This window comes from Sinocyclocheilus rhinocerous, unplaced genomic scaffold, assembly GCF_001515625.1.
Source record: "Sinocyclocheilus rhinocerous isolate Xijiao unplaced genomic scaffold, SAMN03320098_v1.1 scaffold584, whole genome shotgun sequence".
In the NCBI taxonomy this organism is placed as follows: domain Eukaryota; kingdom Metazoa; phylum Chordata; class Actinopteri; order Cypriniformes; family Cyprinidae; genus Sinocyclocheilus; species Sinocyclocheilus rhinocerous.
In genome coordinates, this window is record NW_015630348.1 from 3,607,758 (window position 1) to 3,621,242 (window position 13,485).

A 13,485-nucleotide genomic window follows, 5' to 3' on the forward strand; every position below is an offset into this window, starting at 1 on the left:
GTTTATACCATTGTTTGATGCAACTGCATGCCGTATTTTTATATGAAAATAAACAAGCTGAAAACACTCTAACTGAAAAACTTGTAGTGCTTTTCTATAGTATTAAGTCTCAAATGTCAACTATACATCGGATTGGTTTGTTCTTTAAATTATAAAAAAGTAAAAATATGAATTTTGTTTGAGTTTTTTCCTCTTTTTGTCACTTTCCTTCTCTTTTAAATAGCTTGTGAATGCGCCGTGCGCATTTTACTTTCACTTTCGAATTAGCGTCAATTACAATATACAACGCCAAACTCCCTTAGCCTATATATATGTGCTGTCAAAAGATTAATCGCGATCCAAAATAAAGGTTTTTGTTTACATTATATATGTGTGTGAACTGTACATTTATTATGTATTTATACACGCACATCCATGTATATATTTCAGAAAAAAAATTTGGAATTATCCATAAAATATTTATATATAATATAAATTATATATGAATATAAATATGTATATATTTGTAAATATTTTTTAAATATACATGTGTGTGTGTGTGTGTATTTATATATTTTTTTAAAAAAACAGTAAACACACACATATATTATGCAAACTTGCCACGGTCGGGTGGGCAAGTGACCGGTGTTGCTGCTTAACACCGGTATAACATGGTTAACACTGACTATCGCAGCAAGCCTGTTACACATTACATGTACTTACTTTAGAAATGTTTAGTAATTATATAATGCCACTAATCCTAAATGTTTATTCATATTACTCAGTACATGTATATTCACTCTTATAAGAAGGACACCTAAAAATGAAATGTGACCATATTTTTCATTGTTAGTTTATGTTTCATTTGTGTTTACAGTTGCCCTGATGATCATTTCCATGATATCGATCGTATACGGAGCTTTAGTTTGCAGTGTTCTGGCCATACAGATCAAGTATGATGACTACAAAGTGCGAATGAAACCTGCTGCCTACCTGTGCATGATCCTCTGGCGAGGGTTAGAGATCGCCACTCGGATCGCCACCTTGGTGCTCTTCAGCACAACACTCACGGTCTGGGTGGTCCTGGTGGGCCTGACCAACCTGTTCATCTTCTTCTTCCAGCCATGGGTTGAGTTCTGGGCCAGGAAGGCATCACTGCCTGAGAACATAGAGAAGAACTTTAGTAAACTTGGCACCACCGTGGTGCTCTGCATGGTCACATTTCTCTACGCCTGCATCAATATTTTCTGCTGGTCTGCCGTGCAGCTGGACCTGGCTGACCATGACCTGGTGGAGAAACAGCCTCGCTGGAGAAGCTTGGCCATCTACTACACCCTACGCTTCATGGAGAATGTGACCCTCATGATATTGTGGTACTACTTCAAGTCAGACTTCTATGAATACATATGCACCCCACTGCTGGTGGTGCAACTTATCGTGTGCTACGGCCTGGCTGTAATCTTCATGCTGATCTTCCATCAGTTCTGCCATCCGTGCCGCAGACTTTTTCACTACAACGTCGAGGACTGTCTACGTTGCTCTTGCTGCAGGAAGAAAAAGCAATCACAGCCACCTGAAAACCATGCACGTGGTCCTCAAGAACATGCACCTCCTGATCTCACGAACCACCTGACAGATCGAGAAACCGATATCGTGGATGATATCATGGAGGCAGCATGAAACGCATCTGTTATGTTAATGTAGCGCTGTTTGGGGCCATGCTAGGCATATTTGCACATATCCTGACTCAGGAGTATTACATTGAGACGATTGAACTATGCTATAGCTACTGTAATTAGTGAAGGAACAATTGATTTTATATGGTCCTAAAAGCTTCAGGAAATTAGTTTTTTATGCCATTTGGAGCTGTTCTTCAAAAAGAAGGTGTAGAGCATGATAACCTTATTATGTTGGTGTGGAGAGGGTAGCTCATCATTTATTAATTGTAGAGCACTGACCTATTTCTTTTTGTTGGCCACTGAAGACCAAAGAATGCCCTCGGTTGAGTTATGCTGTGATGACTGACAAAGGCAGCTTTCAGTAGAGAGCTGCGTGGCCAGGTGTGTGGGAATCGTGCCAATTTTGGAGGAATGAAACTGGTAAAGTATTGGCACCTGTTGCATTAACATTTTCCAGGGAACCGTGACTCAACAAGCGAAAGAGCCTTCTGAACTTTTCTTAAGTTTGCTTCAACAGTCCTGTGCATTTTTAAACCGTTAGATTTGGAGAACCTTCTTTAATTTTGAAAGTTGAACTTGCCTTAATATTGTGTGATTGTAATTTTGTGCCTGAATAGACTAATGTTCTAAATTTTTCACTGCAAAAAGACATCTGTTTGTTTATTCTGTATGGAAATATGTTTGCGTGTGTGATTTTTGCCTGAATTATGTGCCTCTTTACTACTGAGTTGAATAATGATAATGATATGTGAATAAAGACCCATTAAATATCTGAATTGTGCCTGATAATCATGATTCTGAACTAAAGCATGCCTTTACAAAAGTGTTCGGCTCTTAATATAAAGACTTTAAGGTGAACCACATGAAACCTATTCATTTCATCATATTTAAAATCAAAAGGAAGACATTAACCTTTTGAGACCCTGTGTCCTCATATGAGGACATTATATTTTAGTGAACATCTCTGAGACTATACATACAGTTTTAAGTCTAGATGTCCTGTACAGAGCATATTCAGGGCTTTTCAGATATACTAAGGGCCAGATTTACTGTCTTTTGGCGTTAAAATAGTCAGGATTTACTAAAGACCCGCAGTGAAAAATTAGCGCTGAAAAGGCGTGGACAGAGTTATTTTTGCGCCTGACCTTATTAGAATATGCGTTTGTAGGAGTTGACCTTTTTAGACGCAAAATTTATGGGAGGAGAGTATTAAAATGAATTATGCAACGCGATTTACTAACGTTTGCGTTTGTCAAATTACTGTTTTTTGCGCCATTATTTAACGCCCAAAAAAAGCATCTCTTAAAGGGGTCATATGATGCTGCTAAAAAGAACATTATTTTGTGTATTTGGTGTAATGAAATGTGTTTATGCGGTTTAAAGTTCAAAAAACACATTATTTTCCACGCGTGTTAGAAGAAAAAAAAGACTCCTTAATTTGACCTTCGTGCCCAAAAATGCATAGGAAATGAATGGGGAATATCAAAATTCAAAGCATTTTTTTTATTTGTCCAATAAAAATCTATAAATTCAACACAATGCAGATCAAACATACACAGAATTGAAGGTTTGAGCCTATACAACATTCTCAATGTGTCAAACACACACCCACAAACACCCACACCCACAAAAAAAGCCATTGAGTACTACAGCCAAATAGTGGCATTGAAATTATTGATATTTTTATACCATCATATGTCACCAGATGGCACCAAAGTCACCAAATTTGTAGGTTTTGGCTGTCTAAACTTACTGCAATGATATTTTTTACTGAAGTAAATGAAATATTAAATTTAAAAAAAAAAAATTTTTTTAAATAGTTTGCTTAATCTGAGTGGTTCAAGACTTTTCCTAATTTTCCTACGTTTGCCACCTGAACACAGACAAAAATAGAGGACTTGATTCAACAAAGTTAAGTGGTTGAAAAAAAAAACTCCTAAATTTCTCCCATAGGAAATGAATGGGAAATTCTAAAATTGAAAGCATTTTTTTTTTATTTGTCCAATAAATCCAACACAATGCAGATCAAACACACATAAATGAAGGGGTGAGCCTATACAATATTCTCAATGTGTCAAACAATCACACTCTCTCTCTCTCTCTCTCTCTCTCACACACACACACCCACAAAAAAAGCCATTGAAAACTACAGTACTGCTAACTAGTGGCTATTGATATTTTTTATATTTTTATACCACCATAAGCCACCAGATGTCACCAAAGTCACCAAATTTTTAGGTTTTGGCTGTCTGAACTTACCGGAATTATTATTATTTTATTTTTTTTACTGAAGTAAAATAAATATTAAATATAACATAAAAATACGCAGATTTTACATAAAAATATGGTACTTTTAGAGGTAAATAAATTCAAAAAACACCAAAAATCACAAAAAAATTACATAAATTGATAGATTTTATTTGATCGAAGATGTGTTACATGTTGTCAAAAACACATCAATATGCAAATTAGATACAGTTTACAGATACATTGTATATAATGGGAAAACCCTTTTATGGCCATTTTACACACATTTAGCATAAAGAAAAATGGTATATCAAATCATTCTGTTATAACATAGTTGAGAATCATCTTTATTCAAAGTTTGGTATAAAAAAAATCCTGAAACATCATTTATAACTGACTTTTTCCCATTAGGGTAAATTATTTTTGGCAAATTGTCTGAAACTTCACACACAATCAAATGCTTGTTCACTGTCTGAAAAGAAGTGAAAAGGTCTTACTGTTTCAAAAAACATTAAAAATATTTATGAACATTCTTTTTTTTTCTTCTTGTGCTTCTATATTTGATTTGGAACTCACGCATGAAAATGTCTAAAACTTGACACAAATTCGGATGCAATTTCACTGCCTGAAAACCATGTCTTAGTGATTCAAAAGCATTAAAACAACTTTAACATTGTGTTTCATCTTGGAATTATCTTAACACGAGTGAAAGTCAACAAGACTCTTCTTTTTCAGTGTACCCCACACAACCCACACGTAAGTAGATGCTGACTTGTGCAGTCATCATTATAGCATTGCTGCCTGTCAGTATAGTAATGCCAATAGACATTGGCATCTTTCCTGACCTCTGGTTATGGATCACATTTTTTAAACTGGCATACAATAATGTACCCAAATGCCTGACTTCCATAGCAACCTATTCTTCATCACTGCCCTCACCCTCATTGCTTCTATCCTCCTTGGTCCTCAACCACTTCTTTTATTACTACAACCTGTTTTTCTGATGCACTCCTATCACTATCATCAATACCTTCTGAAATAAGTACAGATTTGTCTCTCCATCTTCCAAAAATGAACCTAAAACACATGCATAAAGTTATATTGCCTGCCAATGCTGGTCAATAGTACCAGCTACACCAAATATGCATCCCATAATAGGACTTTGTCAGTTGTGCATGACGCTCAGATTTTTTGGTCTCTGAGTTATTGTTTTTATAAAAGTGCATTAAAATTGAAAAAACTTTAGAAAACACATTTTGATGCACAATTATATTTTTTTATAACTTGAATTTATTTGTATTTTCTAGTCTAAAATGAGCTCAATATGGAGCCTTGAGAGCATGTGACCTAACATGTGCTAATGCCTTCTTTACTACTTTGTTGCCAAACATGTGAAGCACATGGCTAATACGTTTTAATTTTACTGGTTGAAGGGGATGTCATTTGACATCACTAATATAACATTTTATTGGTTGAACATTAATATTGCATTTTACATGCAATTTTCTTGGCGTCATTTATAAATGACGATATCCCACAGAGGGCTATGCGTGTTCATTCATGTCTTTAAAAAAAAATGTAGACTTAAACATTAGACTTAGCATAACATATGAATGAAATCAAATTTTTCACTTTTTTTTAATGCTCTAAACAATGTAATGACATGAATGACCTAATCTTTTTCCGGGTCTCAGGAGGTTAAAACTGTAGCCTACATAATTTACATATCTAGAGTAAATATATATTTTTTTACAATACACATTGTAATACATTATTAAAATAGTCAAATATTTATACATAAGGGCCTTTCTTGCTGCTTTAAATATATATTTTTTAAAAACATTGTATTAAGAGGTTTTTATCATAATACATTGGCTATAGTAGCCTAATAAAAATAATCACTGAGTAATGAAAAGTATGTACAAGTAATTTGGAAGGAAAATGTGCTCAAACAAACAAAAAAAAACAAAAAAACGCTTCATTTACTATATTATTTATACGTACATGTGATACATAAAAATCATATTTTTCAATTATTTTATTTTTAAAAAATTATTTTTGCGTGTGCTTAATTGTCATTAAATTTAAATGAATGTCAAACAGCTTAATGGCTCAGTGGCTCAATTTGACTTAAACTGGGATAACTGGTTGACAATTTATATAACTGTCGAAACGGCCAAGCCCATGTCGTTCATGGAATAGTTTCCAGGCAAACATACAAAGACGCGCTTTTTTACGGCCTCATTAAACTCATCAAGGTAGCTTACTCTCGGGAATTTCTTCACACATGCAATATCAACAAAATCATATTTTCAGCCCATTTCCTGGTCGATGATGCCAGTAGAGGGCGGGTCACGAACAGGACAGGTGAGAAATATAGCGCTCATCTACGAGGAGTGTTCATTCATTTACGCAGCGCTAGAGAGAGATGATGGGCAACTGGATTATCAATCACGGGCTCAGCGCCTTCATCTTGGTAAGAGACATTATTTTGCTGACTATTTACGTTAATTCAAATTAGCTAATACAGTTCGCTATAAAACTTGAGTTAAAATAAGTCATATTTGTCCATTATATATATATTATTATATCTTATATTGATGTGTCTCTATTTGTAGGTGGTGTGGATGGGCATCAACATCTTTCTGTTTGTCTACTACTACTTATTCTATGATCAGGGACCACAATTTGAGTACACTCGTGAACTTTTAGGGGTAAGTTATGGAATAAAAAACATGTAAGCATTTTGCAAAGCATTGTCTAAGACAAAAGAGGACACTAAGGAAAGGAGATGTTTTATTTTATGACATCCAGAGTTAGTTTTCATGTAGTAAAAAGAGAGATAAGCAGAGTAAATGTAGTCAAAGTGAATGTAATACTGTTTCTTTCAGTCTGCATTACCTTGGGCCAGAGCTCCAGCTGCTGTACTTAACTTCAACTGCATGCTGATACTGTTGCCAGTGTGTCGAAACCTGCTGTCTCTGCTCCGCGGCTCCTTCATAGTGAGTTGCTGCACACTTGCACCTTTGTGTCTGAGAGAGTATATGTGAACCTTTGTATATATTTGCTCTCCTGTCCATGTTTCAGTGCTGTGGCCGAACAATGAGGAAACAGCTGGACAAAAATCTGACTTTCCACAAGTTGGTTGCTTACATGATTGCCCTTATGACAGGTAAACATGTTTTTGAAAAATTAACAGGAAGTTGTTGAGCATTTCAAAGTAGGTTAGGCTTACACCTGATGATACAGTACGTTTTACAGGAAAGGGCTCACATGTGCGATAGCTATTGTGGACATTCACACTTGCATGCCATGATGCAATAGGATACTTAAGCAAACTTACTCATTCGCTGTTTGAGCCGTAGGCGAAGAATGTTATCTCTGATAACCCTAGCATTGCAGTTACTGTTATTCTTCTTGGGCAAATCTGGATAAACATTGACCAAGTTTTGATTTTGTAAGAACCAGAAAGCATAATTCTAATAGAAAAAGCTCAAAAAGAATGGGTTAGAGCAAGAGTCTTCAACATGAAGGTACTTAAGGGCATCTGCATGAATATATAAATCATACAGAACTTAAATTGTCTGACTAATGATTTGCTAAACATTACTGGATTGACCCCAGAGTTATAGAATATATCTGCAAGTAAACAATAATTAGAATAGTTGTAAATTGTAAGTGTTCTTACATATTTTTTGTCAACGTGATAACTAATTTTGACCATATGAACCCTTTTTTTAATGCAGCGGTTCACACTGTCGCTCATTTGCTTAATGTGGAGTGGTACACAAACAGTTTCCAAGGTCGATATGGGCCTCTCGCTGGTAATCTGTCCATGCTTGATGACTCCCGTGAATTAAATACCACTTACCTAAATCCCATTCGCTCCAATTCTACAGTGAGTCACTGAACTTTTAATGTTTTTTTGTTTTCACATTTTCCTATCATTTTGATTTTATATACACTACCATTCCAAAGTTTGGGATCAGTGAGTGTTGTTACATTAAATTAATACTTTCATTCTGCAAAGTTTTATTAAATTGATCAAAAGAGACATTAATGTTACAAAAGATTTGTATTTCAGATAAATGCTGTTCTTTTGAACCTTCTATTCTTCAAAGAATCCTGTAAACAGTATTGTATTTCTACAAAAATATTAAGCAGTTAAAAGCATTTTCAACTGTAATAAATCAGCATATTAGAATGATTTCTGAAGGATTGTGACACTGAAGACTGGAGTAAATTCAGCTTTGCATCACAGGAATAAATTACTTTTTCTAATATATTAAAACAGAAAGCATTTTTATTGAAATATTTCACAGAATTTTTGATTAAACAAATGCTGCCTTGGCTAGCATAAAAAAATCTTGAATGGTAGTTTACAGTTGAGCTCCATACTGTATTGCTTATGTGGTATGTTATGCCTGCTATAATCTTGATTCCTTGTACTCCAGACTCCAACGCTTTTCGTATTCACCACTATTGCGGGTCTCACAGGAGTCGTCATAACTCTTGCCCTCATCCTCATGATCACTTCATCAATGGAAGTCATTCGCAGAAGCTATTTTGAGGTCTTTTGGTACACGCATCACCTTTTCATCATTTTCTTTGCTGGCTTAGTTTTCCATGGTGCAGGGTAAGATCTATTAACTGGGTGAGCCCAATTTAAAAAAACCGATTTGTAGTAGATTATTAAAAGTAATGAAAACATGCTTTTTGGTTTCTGTCCAGACGCATTGTGCGAAGTCAGCAAGTGACCGATCCACCTCACAATAATTCCTTCTGCGAAGATCAGCCAGAGAACTGGGGAAAAATTCCTGAATGTCCAATTCCACCGTTTGCAGGAGGGTTTCCTCAGGTAAAAGTTGTCACATTTACCATTACACAAGCCTATGATAGATTTATTTGAGTGCTTACTGATTTCAATTGGCTGAATCCTCTGTTGCAGACATGGATGTGGGTAATTGGACCAATGATAATTTATCTATGTGAGCGGCTGCTTCGTTTCATTCGCTACATGCAGCCTGTCAGTTATAGGAAGGTGAGTCTTCATGGACTATATTGTTCATCTGAACCCCAGTACAGTTGTTCTGTAATGACAAACTGTTTCCATTCTTGCATTTTAGATTGTAATCCGCCCATCCAAGGTGTTGGAACTACAGCTGGTGAAGCCTGGATTCAAGATGGAAGTGGGTCAGTATGTGTTCCTCAATTGTCCAGCCATCTCTCAGCTTGAGTGGCATCCATTTACCATGACATCAGCCCCGGAAGAGGACTTCTTTAGTGTACATATCCGCTCAGTCGGAGACTGGACTGAAAAGCTCATCAAGATGGTCGAAAACCTACCAGAGGGTGGTCAAGGGCCTATGTATGTACTTTTTGCCATTTTACTTATTCTCTAAAAATAAAGGTTCCAAAAGGAGGTTTTCAGAGTAGTTTAATAGAAGAACTACTGGGGTTTCCAAAGAACCTTTCAGTGAAATGCAGGTTCTTCATTGGCATTTATGGTTCCATAAAGAACCTTTAACATCTATGGAATCTTTCCATTCCACAAAAGGCTCTTTATTATTAAAATGTTCTTCACACCAAGAAAAAATATTCTTTTAAAAACGAATTGTTCACTTAAAAGTTCTTTGGGAACCCAAAATGTTTCTTTTATGGCATTGCTGCATTTTTTTCTTAGTATAAGGAACATTTTAATCTAATTAAATCACCTTTTCCACTATAAAGAGTCTTTTGTCCTATGGAAAGGTTTTGTGGAATTTAAAGGTTCATAGTGGAACCATAGATGCCAATAAATAACCTTTATTTTTTGAAGTGTAGGTCATTAAATATTCATGTGTTCTTCAAGCTGCAGTTCTTAATTTCAATTTATGGAAAATATATTTCAAAATATGGAAAATTACACACAGAAGCGATAATATATCATGAAAATATGTATCTTTTGCTTCAGGATGGCTGTGGATGGCCCTTTTGGAACTGCGAGTGAGGATGTATTTGATTATGAGGTCAGCATGTTGGTGGGTGCTGGAATTGGAGTGACCCCATTTGCCTCTATCCTGAAGTCCATCTGGTACAAGTTTAAAGACTCAGACCCCAAACTACGGACAAATAGGGTAAGATCATGTTGGACAAAAATAAGGAAGTTAGGTGCAAAGGTCAAGCACAATCACTTTTGTTGTAAAAACCAAAAACGGCCACTTTACTGTGATATTACAAAGGTTGCCTTCATGTCCTAGATAAAATCCAGGATTCCTTGGAACTCGGTTTCTTATTAATTTCTGACTTTTGTGTTTAGATTTACTTCTACTGGCTGTGTAGAGAGACATACGCCTTTGAGTGGTTTGCAGATCTCCTACAGGTCCTTGAGAAAGAAACGGAGGAACGAGGAATGAGGGACTTCCTCACATATAAACTCTACCTCACCGGATGGGACCAGAGTCATGTACGTGCAATAAGCCCACTGTGATCTGAAAAGCAGGTTGACCTAATCTGAAATATGAGTAATGCATTAATCACAGAACATCTAATCTTGCATTTACAGGTAAACCATGCAATGGTGCATTTCGATAAAGATACCGATATCATCACCGGTCTAAAACAAAAGACTCATTATGGCCGACCGAACTGGGATAAAGAATTTGAACAAGTTAGGCAAGAGAACCCGTCGTAAGTTTCAAAAACTTTTCATGTTATCGATTCCCACATTTGACACTCAAAATTTGCCCAACACTAAACTTTAAATATCCACAGGTCTGTGGTTGGAACTTTCTTGTGTGGCCCACAAGCCTTAGCGAAGGACTTGGAGAAGAAATGTGTGAAATACTCTGACGTGGATCCACGGAAAACCAAGTTTTACTTCAACAAAGAGAACTTCTGAGGAAATTTTTCACAGGAAACCTAATTCTCTTAAAAGATCTGTGCACTAGGGATTGTGCACTTCAGCAGTATAATGATTTGCCATTTCTCAAATCGTTCCATCTAAATGATTCTGCATTACTTGTGACAATGAGAAAAATGACACCCTTCTTCCTGGAAAGTGAACAAATTGATGAAAGGGACCAATTCCGTGTCTGCGTCAAAAGTCCGCTCATTGTATTTTTTTTTGGCTTTCCAAGTTCCTGGTTAGAAATGAATCACCAAGAATCAAGGAAATCAGACATACACCAGAATGTATTGTGTTTTTATAAGTGCCTCCTTATGTAAATAAGTGCACAGCTCTAAAATTAGCATGGCAAGAAGTTTCACCTCCTTGTAAAAGGTGAAAAAGGAAAAGATCTTTAAAACACATTATCTGATCTAACATGTCACATATGGTTAGTCACTGGTTTTGTAACCTTTAAACAATCAAACCAACTTTAGATATAAATTGTTAATACTGTACATTATATATCATGACTTTTCTAAACTGTATTTATAAATAAATTATGAAGGCAGGAATTAATTTCTGCATTGAAAAAATTTCCAGTTGTTTATTTCAAAACCCAGTTGTTTATTTTTTTCATGAGCAGTAAATTGTGAACTTCTACTATTCGTATAAAACTGATCTCACTTGAAATAAGAAAATACCACTATAAAACAAAAACAACAACAACAAAGTTAAAGATGTGGATGTTCTGCAGACCAATACAAAAGCAGCCAGGGGATAGTTGTCTGATCGGATGTGCATGTTCCTGCAATAAAGTTGTAGAGTCAGATTTTCAGACTTGCACTAACCCAAATTAATCCCGGTTACTTAAGAAATCCCATGTTCCGCTTTGTCACAGAGCCTGTAATTATCATAATAGACTGTTTTAGGATGGATGCAAAAGAAAGAAAAGAACTCACGTCACATGTTAAGTCTTCAGGGTGCGCCTGCTGTCTTCTGAATCTGCTCCTTCAGTATCAGGATACTCTGTCTCTGTTCTGGTGGCAGCATGGCGATCTGTTCTGGGGTCAGCTGCAGAACCTGCATAATCAAGGCAGCCTGGGAATGTGGAAACACAGCATATAGATTATTATCTATGAGACAGAAGCAATGTTGCATCATGAAAGATTCAAAGTGAAGCTCGATAACTCTGTCAACATTTATATCAACATGTCAACAAGTTAACTAGTAATTCTGGAAAATCTGGTCACTGAAACACAGAATGCAGCGATGCAGATCTGAAATGTCCTTTAACAATATATATAGTTACAATAACTTTTTAGCAAACTTTTAGAGATGTAATGTAATGATAAATAGCGGTCATTGGAAGTTTTAGTTTCAGTGAAAACATAAGGATGACCCTGTCATCCAAAAGTGTGTAGGGAAAAAAAGACACTCACTTTCTCGTGGTCTTGTGATGACGCATCTGATGTAGGACCCTGTTAAAAGACAAATGGGATTAAAAGATGCAGACATTTAAATTAGATACTGCAAGCTACATAGTGTTCTCTGACATAGGGCTGTTTAAACGTGGCTGCAAGAGGGGGTCCGTGGAAAATTGAGAGAGAAAAAAAAAGAATGACATTTGTTTTTACTGAAATATGAACAAATATGCATATAGTTTGGGAAAAAAGTTGTATTTATTACTCGTTCTTTTCAGACGAAACTGTTCAAAAGTATACTTTTATTCAGCAGACAAAATAAATTGATCGAAAGTAACAAAGACATTGACACAGTTACAAAAGAAATGATCAAAATAATTAAAATACATTAATAAAAATGAATCAAAGAATTCTAAAATTTTTTTAGAAATTTTAAGCAGCACAACTTTTTCCCCTAATAATGATTGTAATAAATGCTTCTTGAGCAGCAAATCAGCTTATTAGTGGCAGCTAAAAGTTGTATTTCTTTTCTTTTTCTTAAATCGCCAAAGTCTTTATCTTTATCATTTGTAAAACATTTTCTGTAAAGCTGCTTCAGAACAATATGTCAAAAGTCCCATACAAATAAATCTGAATTGAATAGAAAATGTTCTCTAATATTATAATAGTGCACTAAAGACAAAATAAATAAAAAAGCTAATAATTTAAAATCGCCAAACTTGCTTTCAAATTTAGTATTTTTCAAACATAGGTTCTGTTGACTTGAAAATAGATAGTTGCCTTTATATTTATATTTCAGAAACGGGTTCCCTTTACAATGGGATGATCAGATTTGGGGGTTATTAAAAGGTTTGAAAAGCCAAAAAGGCAAAATGACAGGAGTCTGGAAATCTTACTGGTCTCGCTGCTGGAGGTGCACTTTGTCCCATGCCGTGTGGGGGAGGACCCTGCATTCCACCAGCCACAGGCACCCTCTGGCCAGATATCGGACCCCGAGCATCAACAGCTCTTGGATCACGACCTTGAGGAAGAATTTTTTAAAAATCTTATCCGTAAAAGAATCCTTCAAACAGAGTGTTACTTCAGAAAGGAGTAAAACCAGTATTGGACCCTTTTCACAATTCCGGGTTTCTCAGATGTCATTGTAGTTGCGTAAACTTCTATTGCGGTGAATTGGAGGCTACTTTTTGAAAAATGAAAATAGAAAAAAAAAAAAAAAGTGTTGCAGGACTTGATTCAATTGACACTGAAACGCATCATCACAGCCTGTGAAAAGGGCCCATACAAAAAT

The 13,485-nt window shown here is 35.7% G+C and overlaps 3 protein-coding genes across 5 annotated transcripts in view; 2 read left to right on the forward strand and 1 right to left on the reverse strand.

The window, feature by feature from the left end:
- LOC107740159 (membrane transport protein XK-like) overlaps nt 1–2,412 on the forward strand; it is an 8,781-nt gene extending 6,369 nt beyond the window's left edge. For both annotated transcript variants that reach the window (XM_016552494.1, XM_016552493.1), the window contains one exon: nt 857–2,412. In XM_016552494.1, coding sequence (XP_016407980.1) covers nt 857–1,659 — 803 coding nt within the window. In that variant the 3' untranslated portion in view covers nt 1,660–2,412. The remainder of the gene's footprint in view (nt 1–856) is intronic.
- A 3,802-nt stretch (nt 2,413–6,214) lies between these two features.
- On the forward strand, nt 6,215–11,283 carry LOC107740188 (cytochrome b-245 heavy chain-like). The gene is made up of 13 exons (XM_016552533.1): nt 6,215–6,381; nt 6,524–6,619; nt 6,797–6,907; nt 6,993–7,077; nt 7,652–7,803; nt 8,360–8,541; nt 8,637–8,763; nt 8,854–8,946; nt 9,032–9,273; nt 9,859–10,021; nt 10,204–10,350; nt 10,450–10,574; nt 10,659–11,283. The coding sequence occupies exons 1-13, from the start codon at nt 6,334–6,336 to the stop codon at nt 10,783–10,785; spliced, it is 1,698 nt and encodes a 565-aa protein (XP_016408019.1). The 5' UTR covers nt 6,215–6,333; the 3' UTR covers nt 10,786–11,283.
- Nucleotides 11,284–11,376: 93 nt separating this feature from the next.
- LOC107740160 (cleavage stimulation factor subunit 2-like) overlaps nt 11,377–13,485 on the reverse strand; it is a 13,611-nt gene continuing 11,502 nt past the window's right edge. For both annotated transcript variants that reach the window (XM_016552495.1, XM_016552496.1), the window contains 4 exons: nt 13,091–13,215; nt 12,213–12,251; nt 11,733–11,871; nt 11,377–11,578 (listed from right to left, as the gene is read on the reverse strand). In XM_016552495.1, coding sequence (XP_016407981.1) covers nt 11,749–11,871; nt 12,213–12,251; nt 13,091–13,215 — 287 coding nt within the window. In that variant the 3' untranslated portion in view covers nt 11,377–11,578; nt 11,733–11,748. The remainder of the gene's footprint in view (nt 11,579–11,732; nt 11,872–12,212; nt 12,252–13,090; nt 13,216–13,485) is intronic.

Excerpts from the sequence above, each read along its gene's own strand:
- LOC107740188 (XM_016552533.1), top strand. The coding sequence starts at position 6,334 with ATGATGGGCAACTGGATTATCAATCACGGGCTCAGCGCCTTCATCTTG. Across the intron at positions 8,764-8,853 it reads TTGCAGGAGGGTTTCCTCAG|ACATGGATGTGGGTAATTGG; the intron begins GTAAAAGTTGTC and ends CCTCTGTTGCAG. Across the intron at positions 10,022-10,203 it reads CCAAACTACGGACAAATAGG|ATTTACTTCTACTGGCTGTG; the intron begins GTAAGATCATGT and ends TTTTGTGTTTAG.